Source organism: Scyliorhinus torazame, chromosome 13 (assembly GCF_047496885.1).
Source record: "Scyliorhinus torazame isolate Kashiwa2021f chromosome 13, sScyTor2.1, whole genome shotgun sequence".
Classification (NCBI taxonomy): domain Eukaryota; kingdom Metazoa; phylum Chordata; class Chondrichthyes; order Carcharhiniformes; family Scyliorhinidae; genus Scyliorhinus; species Scyliorhinus torazame.
The window spans coordinates 73,266,372-73,282,160 of NC_092719.1; the positions used below are offsets into that span (position 1 = coordinate 73,266,372).

General features: G+C 49.1%; 1 protein-coding gene across 2 annotated transcripts in view; it reads left to right on the forward strand.

The window, feature by feature from the left end:
• Positions 1–15,789, forward strand: part of pde3a (phosphodiesterase 3A, cGMP-inhibited) — a 645,056-nt gene that overhangs the window by 592,909 nt on the left and 36,358 nt on the right. For both annotated transcript variants that reach the window (XM_072471756.1, XM_072471758.1), the window contains exon 12: positions 8,662–8,861. In XM_072471756.1, coding sequence (XP_072327857.1) covers positions 8,662–8,861 — 200 coding nt within the window. The remainder of the gene's footprint in view (positions 1–8,661; positions 8,862–15,789) is intronic.

A 15,789-nucleotide genomic window follows, 5' to 3' on the forward strand; every position in this document is an offset into this window, starting at 1 on the left:
AAAGTCTAATACAGGTAGGGAATATACAGTGAATGGTAGAACCCTCAAGAGTATTGACAATCAGAAAGATCTAGGTGTACAAGTCCACAGGTCACTGAAAGTGGCAACACAGGTGGAGAAGGTAGTCAAGAAGGCACACGACATGCTTGCCTTCATTGGCCGGCGCATTGAGTATAAAAATTAGCAAGTCATGTTGCAGCTGTATAGAACCTTAGTTAGGCCACACTTGGAGTATAGTGTTCAATTCTGGTCGCCACACTACCACAAGGATGTGGAGGCTTTGAAGAGGGTGCAGAAGAGATTTACCAGGATGTTGCCTGGTATGGAGGGCATTAGTTATGAGGAGAGGTTGAATGAATTTGGTTTGTTCTCACTGGAACGTCAGAGTTTGAGGGGCGACTGGATAGAGGTTTACAAAATTATGAGGGGCATAGGCAGAGTGGATAGTCAGAGGCTTTTTCCTGGTGTAAATTGGCCAATTACTAGGGGGCATAGCTTTACCGTGCGAGGGGCAAGATTAAGAGGAGCTGTACGAGGCAAGTATTTTTACACAGAGGGTAGTGGGTGCCTGGAAATCGCTGCCGGAGGGGATGATGGAAGCAGGAACGATCGTGACGTTTAAAGGGCATCTTGACAAATACATGAATAGGATAGGAATACAGGGATACGGAACCGGAAGTGTAGAAGATTTTAGTTTAGACTGGCAGCATGGTCGGCCGAAGGCTTGGAGGGCCGAAGGGCCTGTTCCTGCGCGGTACTTTTCTTTGTTCTTTGTACTTCTTTGTTAAAATAATTTGGTTAAGTTTTTAACACAAGTACAATAGCCACTGGGCTTAACATGCCACAATTGAATTGTTCCCTAAATGGTGGCACGGTGGCACAGTGGTCAGCACTGCCTCACAGCTCCAGGGTTCTGGGTTCAATTCTGGCCTCAGGTGACTGTCTGTGTGGAGCTTGCACTTTCTCCCCACGTCTGCATGGGTTTCCTGCAATTTAGCCAACTTTGCTTCATTTTCGCTCAGTACTTCAATATTTTTTTTTAATTGCACAGGTTAAAGTGGTACCTCCAAAAACATGATGCAAACTGGAACCTAAAGTTAGTCTCAGTAATGGTATCCATGGAGCTATCCTTGATTGTTGTAAAGACCCATCTAGATCACTGATATCCTTTAGGGAAGGAAATCTGCCATCCAAACCTGGTCTAACCCAGTGCGACTCCAGACCCACAGCAATGTGGTTGATTCTTAACTCTGCAATATTCAGTTCAAGGACAACTGGGGATGGGTAATGAATTCTGGGTTTGCCAGCACTGTCCCCATCCCATGAAAGAATAAAGAGAAAAAAAATGAAGAAAGCTAAATAGTAATAGAGGGCGCGATTCTCCAAAATGGCGACTAAGTGTTCGCGCCGTCATAAACGCCATCACGTTTTACAATGGCGCGAACAGGGCCCGGGCACAACCTATTCTGGGGGCCAGCACGGCGCCAAATGAGCGCCTAGCTAACCCGCGCATGCGCAGTTGGGGCAGCCCAATCCTGCGCATGCGCAGTTGGGCCGCGCCATCCTGCACATGCGCGGGGAACTTCTTACGCGCGACGGCCCCTCACCAACATAGTGCCGGTGTTCTGGGGCCATCCGCGGAAGGAGGTAGGCCTGGGGGGGGGGGGAGAGACCGACCCGCCGATTGGTGGGCCCCGATCGCGGGCCAGACCCCATCGGAGACCCCCCCCCCGGTGAAGGAGCCCTCCTCCCTCCCCACAGGCTGCCTTCCCCCCCCCCCCCCCAGCGTTCCCGCAGAGTTTCCGCCGGCAGTGACCAGGGGTGGACAGCGCCGGCGGGAACCTGTCGTGTCGGCCCATCTGGGATGGAGAATAGCGGGGGCCTGTGTGAAGCGCCTCGATTGCCCTCTCGGCGGATTCTCCGACGTTCGCGGCGCAGACCACGATGAAGCCATTCCCTCCGGTTGGGAGAATGGCGGGACGGCGTCGGACCGGCGTTGCGCGGGAAAATGGCGTAAACATCGATTCTCCGGTACGGCGCGGCATGGGAGAATCACGCCCAGATTGTTTACATTGATAATGACAGAGCACAGGATAGAAGATGATCAGTTTCTCTCTCCACAGATGCTGCCTGGATTGCTGAGTATTTCCAGCATTTTCTGTTCATATTTCACATTTTGTACATCTGCGCTACTTTGCTCTCCTGTTATATGCCCCATTCTGGGCATTTGTAAGTGTGGTTAGTTTCAATTTAGAATGAGAAAATATTTATCACTCAATGCAAAGTGTATTTTGTCTGGTAACAAAGCTCACTTGTGTGGATAGAAATAATATGAAATGATATATCTCCCTGGGTTTGATCTTAATACGTTCCCGCCAAAATTACTAAGCCCTCATCTTGTCTATTAACCTTTTGTGTGGCACCTTGTGGCATGTCTTTTGGAAATCCAGGTATGTTACATCTACTGGTTCTCCTTTATCCACCCTACTAGTTACATCCTCAAAAAACTCTAATACATTTGTCAAGCAGGAATTCCCTTTAATAAAACTATGTTGACTTGTTCTAATCATACTATGCTTTTCTAAACGCGCTGTTCAGAATTCCTTAATCATTCATATCAGCATTTTCCCAGCAAACTGGCCTGTAGTTCACTGTTTTCTCTCTCCTTTCTTGAAAAGTGGTGTATCATTTGGCAACTTCCAATGTAATGGGACCATTCCCAAATCAAAGTAATTTTGGAAAATCAGAGCTGAGGCATCCACTATCTCTGAAGCTATTAGAACCCTAGCGTATGGACCATCAGGCCCACAGGATTTGTGGGATTTTAGTCTCTTCGGCCTCTCCAATACTTTGCTGATATTAATTTCCTGAATTTGCTCACTCTTTTCAGTCCCTAGTTTACCATCTATTTCTGGAACAAAACTTGTGAAGACAGGCACCAAATATTTGTTCAATGTTATTCCCCAAGATAGTTTCTCCTATCAAGGAACCAATGTTTACTTTAGCTAGGCTCTTCCTTTTTAAATTATCATAGAAATTCTTACAATCTATTTTTATATTTCTGAGAGAACTCTGCTCGCGTATTCTATTTTTTCTTTTGTTATCTTTCGGGTGGTCCTTTGCTGGCTTCAAAAACAATCCTAATCCTTAGACTTGTTACTGCCTTTTGCAATATCGTACGCCTCTTCTTTTAATTTAACACCATCCCAAACTCCCACAGCCACAGATGGGTAATTCTTGCTGATGTTTTTGTTTTTCAATGGAATGTATTTTTGTCGAATATGTTAACTTGTTCCATTAAATATTTCCTATTGTTCATTTAACACCATACATTTTAGTCTATTTACCCAATTAATCATAGGCAATTCTCCTTTCATACCTATATATTTGGCTTTAAGTTTAATCTTATATGAATGCAACTTTGAAACTTAAGATGAAATTCAGTGGTGTTATGATCACCATTTTCCAGTTGATCTTTTACTCTGGCATTATTATGTCAGTTCCACAATGCAATACGCCAAGAAACTATCATAAAAACAAACTCATCTTATAGGCCACTCTTGAATATCCCAGTCTGTATGGTTAAAGTCGCCCAGATTGCTTTTGTTACAAGTTTCAATAATTTCTTGTTTAATGCTCTGCCCAATGGTATAATTACTTTTAGGAGGCCGTTCAACTACTCCCACCAGTGTTTTCTGACCCTAATTTCCACCCGTACTGACTCTACTTCATGATCTTCTGAGGACAAGTTCCACTCTAGCTATGAGGAGATGGCCTCAACTCTGGCACCAGGCAGACAACACAATCATTGGAGCTCCCAGCTGTGACTCGGAGAACAGTATCTACCCCTTTACTATGCTGTTTCCTATCACTATCATATTCCTCTTGACTCTCCCCACTTGAATGGCATCCTTCACCATGGTGCCATGGCCAGTCCGCTCATCCAACCTGCAGTTCTTCTCTTCATCCACACAGATGGCAAGCACCTTGTACCTGTTGGACAAAGTAAAGCTGAGGCTCCTCTGTCCTACATGTTGAGTCCCTGTACCTGCCTGACTTGCAGTCACACCCTCCTGACACTGACAATTGACCAAAGTTAAACTACTGCCTACTGTGCCAGCTCCTGGAACAAAGTGTTCAGGTAGTTCTCTCCCTCTCGGATGCATCACAGTCTCTGCAGCTCAGCCTCCATTTCAAAGACTCTGAGCCGAAGTTTTTCAAGCCACATGCACTGACACAGATGTGTATGCCATGTCCAACACAGGCTTCCAGGAACTCTGACATTCTAAAGCTACACATCACCTGCCTTGCCAACTTCATTATGTGTTAAGTAACAACCAAGGTTTCAGCGTTGTAGCATCCAATGGTTTTGCGAGTGATTCCGGAGTTGCAGCCTCCATTACTACTGTCAGCGAGTCTATTCCACATGCCCAGCCCTCCTGTTGTGATGAGAACCACCTGATAACAGGCCTATGTATAAGTTTGCCTTTGGTTCAGATTGTCCCCTTGCCCTACCATCTCAAAGTGCCTTTAATGGGCAGGGCGGAAAATATTTCTTTACCTCACTGCATACATCTGCTATTTCTATCACTCTCCTAACCTCGGGAATCTCCAGTAATTAGGAAAAGTATATTTATGTGCTCTAATTCACCTTGCAATGTTAGAGGAATGGGTGATTTTAGCAATGTTCACTTTGAGCAAAGGCTGTGTTTGTCTCACACTGTTCGCCAGGTAATCATGAATTCTTCACTCTTCTAGCCGACCTTGGATTACCCATCAATGAGGCTCCCCTTAGTCCTTATCATTCTGATAATTCAGCGAATTACCTCGATTGCATCCTTACCTTCAGCTCAAATTCGTTCTCGATATCAGACTGGAATGTTCCAGCAGGTTGCAACGGAGGAATCTTCCAATCCCACCGACGGGGAACCCCTGCCACGTGTTCCCCGGCAACAGGGGGTACAAACTATGTGGGCCCAAAAGATACTGCCGTTGGCCAATGGTTGGCCAATGGTGGGCCGCTTTCATCTCGGCCAGCGTCTCTTCTACTGATCATTGTCTCTTGACGTACATTTGCCGAATATGCGACAACAAATCAGTCTCTAAACATATCTGACACCACAGGATGGTCTTCGTGATCATTAATTGCCGTTTCTTACTGCTCCACTCTACTGACCCCTTCTCGCCAATGATGTAACTGGTGTTAATTTTGCTGTCTTAGAATGTTCTGTTGGATTAATGTTCAATCATGCTTGTACTTCTGGCTCATAAAAATACCGTCCATCACATCCGCTACACTGAGCAGTCTGAAGCATTCCAAGCTGACTTTGTCTCTTTACAAGAAAGAGGTTCATTTATGCTTCTGGCGGCTCTACACATTCTACCTCAGTACCTCAGGCAGGCAGCTCACCAGGCTGATATGCGTGCAGCCCATGCTGCATTCTTCAATGATATTCGAAAAGCCACTTAACATAATGTTATTTATTAGAAGCATCAACTGCTGTCTTCCTCCTTCTTTGATAGTTCTGTCTTCTGGTCTCTTGCCAAAGCTTTCTCCTGTCACTTTGATAAATCCTATATTTCATCCCTCTTCTATGATGAAGGTACAGTTTCTAGTGCTGGTGCAATGGGAGGTGCTTTTTAGCTCACTTCTCTTTTTCAATTCTAATACTGAAGGCTCCCTGCAGCGTTTTCTTCCATGCCTCTACTCTGTTTGACGATTATGGCCAAAAATCAAACTTTACCCCGGTCAGTTCTGAACATCATAATAATATGGCTTGTGCTTGATTGACATTAACCTGCAATTTCAACGGCTGACCCGACATGTACTGAACTAGCCCCCTCTTTTTTTAAAACCCAAGCAAGCCTATCAGACTTGTTTCTTTGCAATGAGAAAAATACTTTAATCCTTCAAAGTTCACGAGGAAACCTCTTCCAGTCAGAATTGGGTGGTACGATGAGGGAGTCAATGCTCCCCTTCTGCAAATGGCCATAATATTGGATGGGATTTTCCACCTCCTTTGCAGTGGTGGAGGGAGCCCGTCATTGGCCAGCGGGCGAATCTTCCATGCCCGCCGCCGTTCCTTGTTGTTTGCACCCCCCACCATGGAACATTGCCTTCAGCAGGACCAGAAGATCCCACCGGAAAGAATGGCCAGAAAATCACACCGAATATATTTTTTTGTTGTGTTGGTAACCTTCAATCTCTATTTGAGTGCATTTCTATTTATACCTGACACATGGGGCTGAATTCTCTGTCGTCGGGAGTCTCTGTTTTGCCAGCAGCCTGGGAGTTTCCCGATGGAATGGGGCTGCCCCCCATTGACCAGCCGGCGAAACGGAGAGTCCCGACGGCGTGCTGAACCAGAAATCTGGCGCGGCGGGATGGAGATACCTGCCCACGTATATTTTCAATTCAATCTCGCTAACTCTTAGTCCACTTTTTCTGTACCCTTGCGTACTTGCTTGCGTTTCATAGAATCATAGAATCATAGAATCATAGAATTTACAATGCAGAAGGAGGCCATTCGGCCCATCGAGTCTGCACCGGCTCTTTGAAAGAGCACCCTACCCAACCGCACACCTCCACCCTAACCCCATAACCCATTAGCCCCACCAAACACTAAGGGCAACTTTGGACACTAAGGGCAATTTATCATGGCCAATCCACCTAACCTGCACATCTTTGGACTGTGGGAGGAAACCGGAGCACCCGGAGGAAACCCACGCACACACGGGGAGAACGTGCAGACTCCGCACAGACAGTGACCCAAGCCGGGAATCGAACCTGGGACCCTGGAGCTGTGAAGCAATTGTGCTAACCACTATGCTACCATGCTGCCCACTAATTTCCTCTATTCATACAAATCTTCATGGTTGGTAGATTGGACCTTTCTAAGGATATTGCAACTGTTAATTTATCTATCAAAATTTCTGGTCTAATCTGTGATCATCAGCATCGTTTTTGGAATGATTGCCTGTCTGTTGATCTTACCAAAACCATGGTAATTTTGTTCTTGAAGGCTAAGGTAAATATTGTTGCCTTGGTGATATTCAAAACCTTTGATGCTTCCAGAGAAGCTACTGTCATAAGCTTCATGGTTATTTGATTTTTCTTGGATGCTTGTGCTATCATTGACAATTGATCCTATGATTGACTCTCCCATTATCTGAAGGGTTCTAAAGTCTTGGATTCTCCGACGCCCGGGATTTGGCGGGGATGGGAATCCTCCGCACCTTCAGGGGCTAGGCCGGTGCCGGAGTGGTATGCGCCCCTTGGGCCGGCGCGGAAGGGGCTTGGCGCCACGCCAACCGCCGCCGAAGGGCCTCCGCCAGCCGGCGCGAGTTGGCACATGTGCGGGAGCGCCAGCGTGTGCTGGCATCATCCCAGCGCATGCGCAGGGAGGGTTCATCTCCATGTCGGCCATCGCGGACTTTTACACCAGCCGCCGCGGAGGAATAGAGTGCCCCACGGCACAGGCCCGCCCGCGGATCAGTGGGCCCCGATCGCAGGCCACCGTGGGGGCACCTCCTGTGGCCAGATCCCCCCGCGCCCCCCCCCAAGGACCCCGGAGGCCGCCCGCGCCGCCTTGTCCCGCCGGTAAGTACCTACTCTAATTTACGCCGGCGGGACCGGCCGGAAACGGAACTGGAGAATCACCGGGGGGGGCCGCTGCCAGCGGCTGCCGACCGGCACGGCGCGATTCCCGTCCCCGCCAAATCCCGGGATTCAGCAGCCGGCGGGGGCGGGATTCACGACGCCCCCCGGAGATTCTCCGACCCGGCGGGGAGTCAGAGAATCCCGCCCCTTGTCTCTCATTTTTCAACTAACTCTACTCACCGCCAAAACACATCCATTCTTTTGCCAAGGTCTGTGCCGACCCTCTGAAAGAGCCCCCTACCCAGGCGCCGCCCTATCCTGCAGCCTCGTAACCCTACCTAACCTACACATCTTTGGACACTAACGGGCAATTTTAGCACGGCCAATCTACCTTACCTATGCATTTGTGGATGGTGGGAGGATACTGAAGCACCCGGAGGAAACCCACGCAGACACTGGGAGAATATGCAAACTCCACACAGTCACCCAAGGCCAGGATCGAACCCGGGACCCTGGTGCTGTAAAGTAACAAGAGTCAACCACGGTGCCACCTTGCTGCCCAGATATGGAAAGATGAAATGAATGAATGAAAATCACTTATTGTCACGAGTAGGCTTCAATGAAGTTACTGTGTAAAGCCCCTAGATGCCACATTCCGGCGCCTGTTCGGGGAGGCTGGTACGGGGGTCGAACCGTGCTGCTGGCCTGCCTTGGTCTGCTTTAAACGCCAGCGATTTAACCCAGTGCGCTAAACCAGCCCCTAAACCAGATGTTTAGCTTGGGCAGCAGGGAAGGGGCAACAACAAGCAGTTGAATTCATATAGCACCTTTGGCACAGTAAGCACATCCCAAGGCACTTTGCAGTAGCTTAGTCACTGAGCCACATAAAGAGAAATATGGATGGGTGATCAAAAGCTGGGTCACCGAGGTAGGTCTTAAGGAGGAGAGAGAGCTATTGAAATGAGATAATTTCAGAGATTAGAAGTTGTCAGGAAAGTATGGGGTGTGATGTTCTACTTCTGCAATCTAACAATAAATTTCTTTGACAAATGTTTGTTTAGATTCAGACAGTGGGATCACGCATGGACACATGGGATACGCCACATCAAAAACATACAGTGTGACCGAGCATAGATATGGTTGTGTTATTGCCAATGTTCCTGCCTTGGAGTTGATGGCCCTCTATGTTGCTGCGGCCATGCATGATTACGATCACCCAGGGAGAACCAATGCCTTTCTAGTGGCAACAAGTGCACCACAGGTATGTTTCCATTGTACCAGGAGAAATTCATGTCATAGAACATGTGGGGTTTAGGCTTGTTTATTGTTTGATATCAAACCTGCCTGGGGAGTTTAGTACTGCAGTAGCTAAAATGGTGGCTCTTTGAAAAGTGAGAAGAGAGGAGGAAAATGTCATTATCACAAGGATGCAAAACTCACAGGTATTCAAGAGAACGCAATGACAGATTTTCTCTTTTAAATCACTGGTCAGGGAAATGGGTGGTCCACTGGATTAGAAACTGGCTTTTTACATCTGTTACCTGGCCTCGAATCGTGTCCAAACTCGCTTGCTGTGTTGACTGGAAGTGCTTGACTTTCAACTCATTCCTGACCCTGGTTTTGACACAATGCAGCAGTGTCACTCAAACAGGATTTTAGCACGGCCAGTCGAAGTCACATTTTACCTATGTTGTCATACTTTCTTCCCTAGCCCAACATCAGCATCTCCTTTGTTTGGCTATGTCCAGAAAAATTACCAGGTTGGAAATCCCTCCCCCTAACATGTGCATGTCTTATCATTCCTTGAGTAAAGTGTTAGCTGTGTATCAGCACTCTGGGTCAGAAGGTTGCGGGTTCAGATCTCAGCCAAGAGATTGAGGACATGATCCAGGCTGAGGCAGTCCTGCACTGTTAGAGGTGTTTCCTTTCTGATGAGCCGTGTTCTGTCTACATCTTCAGGTGGCCATAAAAGATCCCATGCATTATTTTAAAGGCGAGCAGGGGATCTCTCCCCAGCATTCAGACCAATATTTATGGCTCAACCAACATCACTAAAACAAATTATATGGTCATTAAGGAACTACTGTTTGTGAGACTCAGCTGTGTGCACATTGGCTGCCATGTTTCTTACATTATAACCGAGGCAACACTCTCAGCGGGTTCTCCCTTCTGGGGACTAAGTCCCCACGCCAGCGGGAGAACCGGCGCCAACAACTCCGGCGTCAACAGCCCCCGAAAGTGCGGAATTCTCCGCACTTCCAGGGGCTAGGTGGACGGCGGAGGGGTTGGCGCCTCTCCAGCTGGCGCCAAAGGGACTGTGCGAGTTTGCGCATGCGCAGACCGGCCGGCATATTTGGCGCATGCGGGGGGGGGTTCTCTTCTCCGCGCTGGCCATGGCGGAAGAAAGGAGTGCCCCCACGACACAGGCCCACCCGCAGATCGGTGGGCCCGGCTCGCGGGCCAGGCCACCGTGGGGCCCTCCCCCCGGGGTCGGATCCCCCACGCCCACCCCGAGGACTGCCCTCGCCGACTTACCTGCCAGGTCCCGCCATGTGGGACCATGCGTAACCCACGCCGGCGGGACTGGCCAAAAACGGACGGCTGCTCAGCCCATCGGGGCCCAGAGAATTGCCGGGGGGGGGGGTGGCGCTGCCAATGGCCCCCGACCGGCGTGGCGTGAACCCTGCCCCCGCACGAAAACCAGCGCAGGAGAATACGGCAGCTGGCGCGGGACGGCGGGGTGGGATTCGTGCCGCCCCCCGGGGATTCTCCGACACGGCGGGGGGTCGGAGAATCCCGCCCACTAACTGCAACTTCACTATAATCGTGGCTACACTATAACCGCAAATACACTATAGCCATGGCTACACTATAGCTATGGCTACACTATAACCATGACTACACTATAACCATGACTACACTATAACCATGACTACACTATAACCGCAAATACACTATAACCATGGCTACACTATAGCCATGGCTACACTCTAACCATGGCTACACTATAACCATGACCACACTATAACCGTGGCTACACTATAACCGTGAATACACTATAGCCATAGCTACACTATAGCCATGGCTACACTATAACCATGACTACACTATAACCGTGACTACACTACAACCGTGTCTACACTATAACCATGGCTACACTATAGCCATGGCTACACTATAACCATGACTACACTATAACCGTGACTACACTATAACCATGACTACACTATAACCGTGACTACACTACAACCGTGTCTACACTATAACCATGGCTACACTATAACCATGACTACACTATAACCGTGACTACCCTATAACCATGAATACACTATAACCACAACAACATTATACCCATGACTACACTATAACTGCGGCTACACTATAACACAACTACACTATAACCACAACTACACTATAACCACGACGACATTATAACCACAATTACATTATAACCACGTCTACACTCTAACCGCAGCTATACTAACCATGACAATGTTATAACTGTGACCACACTATAATCACGACTATACTATAACCATGTTTACACTATAACCGTGGCTACACTATAACCAACACTACACTATAACCACGACTACACTATAACCGTGACGACACTATAACCGTGACTACACTAACCATGACAACACTATAACTGTGACTACACTATAACCACGACTACACTATAACCATGACTACACTATAACCGCGACTACACTACAACCGTGACTACACTAACCATGATAACACTATAACTGTGACAACACTATAACCACGACCACACTATAACCGTAACAGCATGTCATTGGCTGTAAAGTGCTTTGGTACATTCTGAGTTTTGAAAGGTGCTATAGAATGGAGATTTTGCTTTTTAAAAAGTTGTACATTTTCTGGAGCTATGTCGCAGATGAGCCGTGATTCATTAAATGACGGACCAAACGTGAGGCTCTAAATAACTTGCCCCTGTTCCTTCTTTGCTATGTTTGAGCCAGATCTGGAATACACCAGCTATTCAATCTGATAGTGTGCACTGGAGGTTTTTGAGCAAAGATTGAGCTCCTCAGGTGCACAGCGTCAACAAAATGTGTTGACTCCATATTACTAGAGATTCTAGCTGAAGGTTTACCCCATATGGGCGAGTACAGAAAGTTTGCTTTGCCAGATGGCATGTCAGTTTGCGGCAATTTTCCCAGAGGGAGGATCTGTGGTTGAAGAGCTACTTGCCTACGACTGGCAACAAATTAAGGATAAAGGCCCATCGTTAGAGGCCAACTGGAATTTTTCAGTTAGCTTGCAGGCCCCCTGAAGCATTGGGTCCTCCCAATGACCCTCCAACTTTTTTCAAAAATAAATATTTTTATTCTCCTACTTTTTCATATTTTCTCGCACATTTACACCCATCAACAATAAACAATAATTAGCAAGATATGTCAATCCCCATAATAACAACGATCCCATCCGCCCACTAAACCCAAACATCAGCCCACACGTTTACACAAACAAATGACAAAAAGGAATCAGGGATTACCCGTAGTCACCCTTAATCGTTTCAGCCCCCCTCCCCCCCACCCACCCCAACAACTAATGTTCGATGTTATCCAGTTCTTGAAACTGGCCTCCTGGGGACCCGGGTCCAGTTTCACATGCACCACCTTGGAAATTACCCGAAATACCTCCTTCCAGTACTCCCCTAGCTTTGGACAGGACCAAAACATATGAACGTGATTTGCGGGCCCCCCCCCCCCCGCAACGCTCACACACATCCTCTACTCCTTCAAAAAATCGGCTCATCCTTGCCCTCGTGAGGTGTGCTCTGTATACCACCTTCAGCTGTATCAGCCTCAACCTCGCACATGAGGTGGAGGCATTCACTCTCCGGAGCACCTCATACCAGACCCCCTCCTCTATAACTTCTCCTAGCTCTTCCTCACACTTTGCTTTGATCCCTTCCAGTGGGACCTTATCCTCTTCCAGAATAGCTCCGTACACCGCTGACACCACTGCCCCCTTCTCCAGTCCCCTTGTCGTCAACACCTCCTCCAGCAATGTGGAGACCGGTTCCTCTGGCAAGCTCTGTATCTCCTTCCTGGCAAAATCCTGAACCTGCATGTACCTAAACACTTCTCCCTGCTCTAGCCCATACTTCGCTTCCAGCTCCCTCAATCCTGCAAACCGACCCCGAAGAAACAAATCTTTTAGCGTCTTAATCCCCTTCTCTTCCCATTTCCGAAAACTTCCATCCCACCTCCCTGGCTCAAATCTGCGGTTCCCCCGAATCGGCATTTCCCTGGACCCTAAACCCAACCCGAAGTGTTGGCGAAACTGCCTCCAGATTTTCAATGAAGCTATTATTATCGGACTCCCTGAATATTTCCCCGGAGTTATCGAGAGTTGCAAGGGCCTTCAGCCCCGACCCCCTGAACAAACTCTCCTCCATTCTGACCCACTGAGAATCAACCCCTCTGACCCAGCTCCTCACTTTCTCCACGTTCGCTGCCCAGTAGTTGTACAACAGGTTCGGGAGACCCAAACCCCCTGCCTGCCTTCCCCTCTGTAGCAGCACCTTTCTCACTCTGGCCACCTTCCCTCCCCATATGAATGAGGTAATCCTTCCCTCAATCTCCCTGAAAAAAGACTTTGGCAGGAAAATCGGTAGGCATTGAAAAATAAAATTCATTTTACCCGCCTGTACCCTACCTGCCAGTGACAGAGGAAGGCCATCCCACCTTGCCAGATCGGCTTTCTCCCTACCAAACTAGTGATGTTGTACCTGTGAAGCCTCCCCCACTCCCGGGCAAGCTGCACCCCCAGATACCTAAAATGAGTCCCTGCTCTACGGAATGGCAGCCCCCCACCCCTGCCCCCACCCCCAGCCGAGACACCACAAAGTACTCACTCTTGTCCAGGTTCAACTTGTACCCCGAGAAAGACCCAAATACCCACAGTAGCTCCAATATTCCTCCTATCGACGCACTCGGCTCCGACACATACAGCAGCAAGTCATCGGCATATAAGGACACCCTATGCTCTATCCGCCCCCCCGCACTATTCCTTGCCATGCTCCCGAACCTCTCAATGCAATGGCCAGCGGCTCAATCGCAAGTGCAAACAGCAGAGGGGGGGGGACATAGGACGTCCCTGTCTCGTCCCACGGTGGAGAGAAAAGTATCTCAAACTGATATTATTTGTGCGGACACTCGCCTTCGGTTCCTTATATAATAGCTTTACCCAGTTCACAAACCTTGGTCCAATCCCAAACCGCTCCAGCACTGCCATCAGGTACCCCCATTCTACCCGATCAAACGGCTTCTCGGTGTCCAATGCCAGGGCCCCCCCTGCAACATGCCTTATCTCCATGTTCATAAACTGCACCCCTTGCTTGTCTCAGTTGGCGCACCGCCTTCCTGGTGGACAGTCGGTCGAAGCTCGCCTGTAGTTCCTTCCTCTTTTCCAGCTTCGCCGGGTCCCCATCCTCGGCATTTCCCCTATCTACCTCCAACATCTCATCTATTACCCTCTGCCACGCCAACCTCTCCTCTTTATCCACCCTGGCCTTAAACAAAATTACCTCACCTCTCACCACCGCCTTTAGAGCCTCCCAGACGACTGCCTTCGACACCTCACCCATACAATTGAAACCTACATATTCCTTAATTACCTTTTCAATTTTCTCACAGAACACTTGGTTCCCCAAAAGCCCCACATCCAGTTTCCACCCCGGTCTCTGCGCTGCCCCCTTCTCCAGCACCATATCCACCCAATGTGAAGCGTGATCTGACACTGCAATTGCAGAGTATTCCGACCCCTTGACTCCAGCCAGCAAAGCCTTCCCCACACAAAAACGTCGATCCGCGAGTATACCTTATGGACCGCTGAAAAAAAACGAATACTCCTGTTCCCTTGGGTGCAGGAACCTCCAAGGGTCCACCCCTCCCATTTCCACCATTAGCCCAGCCAGTGCCCCCCCCCCCCTGATGGGATCAGCGAGCGCGGCCGTGATCTGTCCAACCTTGGCTCCTGCACCAAGTTCCAGCCCCCCCCCCCCCCACAATCAGCTCATGCGTGTCCAAGTCGGGAATAGCCCCAAACACCTTCCTCGCGAATCCACATCGTCCCAATTTGGACCAGAGACACTTAACAGCGCCACTAATCTCCCCTCCAGTGCCCCTGCCACAATCACATATCTACCCCCCTGATCTGCCACCACCTTCTCCATCTGGAAGCGTACCCTTTTGCTGACCAGCACCACTACCCCTCGAGCCCTTCCATCAAATCTGGAGTGAAACACTTGGCTAACCCAGCCCTTTTTAAGTCTCACCTGGTCCTTCACCCTCAAGTGAGTCTCCTGCAGCATTGCTACATCGGCTTTCAAACCTTTAAGATGTGCAAGCACCCTTGACCTCTTGACCGGACCTTCTAGCCCTCTCACGTTCCACGTGATTATCCTTACTGGGGGTCTCTCACCCCCCCCCCCCCCCCCAACCTTTCTTATCCAGCATCACCATACCACCGGGCCCTGCCCCATAAGCCTGACCCGCCCCTGTCCATTGTTAACATCGAACCCCTTCCCCCCCCCTCCCAAGAACCCCCCCTACAAAAACATCCCCCAACATCCATCCCTCCACCCCCTCTTGCTCGCTTCGTAGGCCGATTGAAGCCTGCTATCCAGGCTCCAACGTCCGCAGTCCTCCTCTCACCTCACCTCCGTTCATAACTGACTTTAGTTAGCTAGCGCGGGTGGCTCCCCCCACCAAGAACTCTCGCCCCCTTCCACCCAGTCCCTGAGAAAGAAACCCCAAAACAAACCCAACAATCCAACCCCTACAATTCACTAACATAACATTTAACCATCGCAACACAGAACGCCATTAACTGGAACTCTGTAACAATGCAAAGAGAAGTAAATTTCAAGACAAATCAGTAAAAAGAAAGTTTTAGCGTTTGTACATTTTCCAGCCGCTCAAACACAGTCCACAGTCTCTCTTCCAGTTCCGCTCTTCACGTCTGTCCCAAGCCTTCTGCCCTCACGAACGCCTCAGCCGCCTCCGCTGTCTCAAAATATAAGTCTATGGCATTACATGTTACTCTCAACTTCGCCAGGTACACCACACCGAAATCGCCGCGAATCGCAGCCACCGGCGGGAGCTCTTGTTGCTGCGGCCGCCCTGCTCGCCCATGCCACCGGAAGTCCC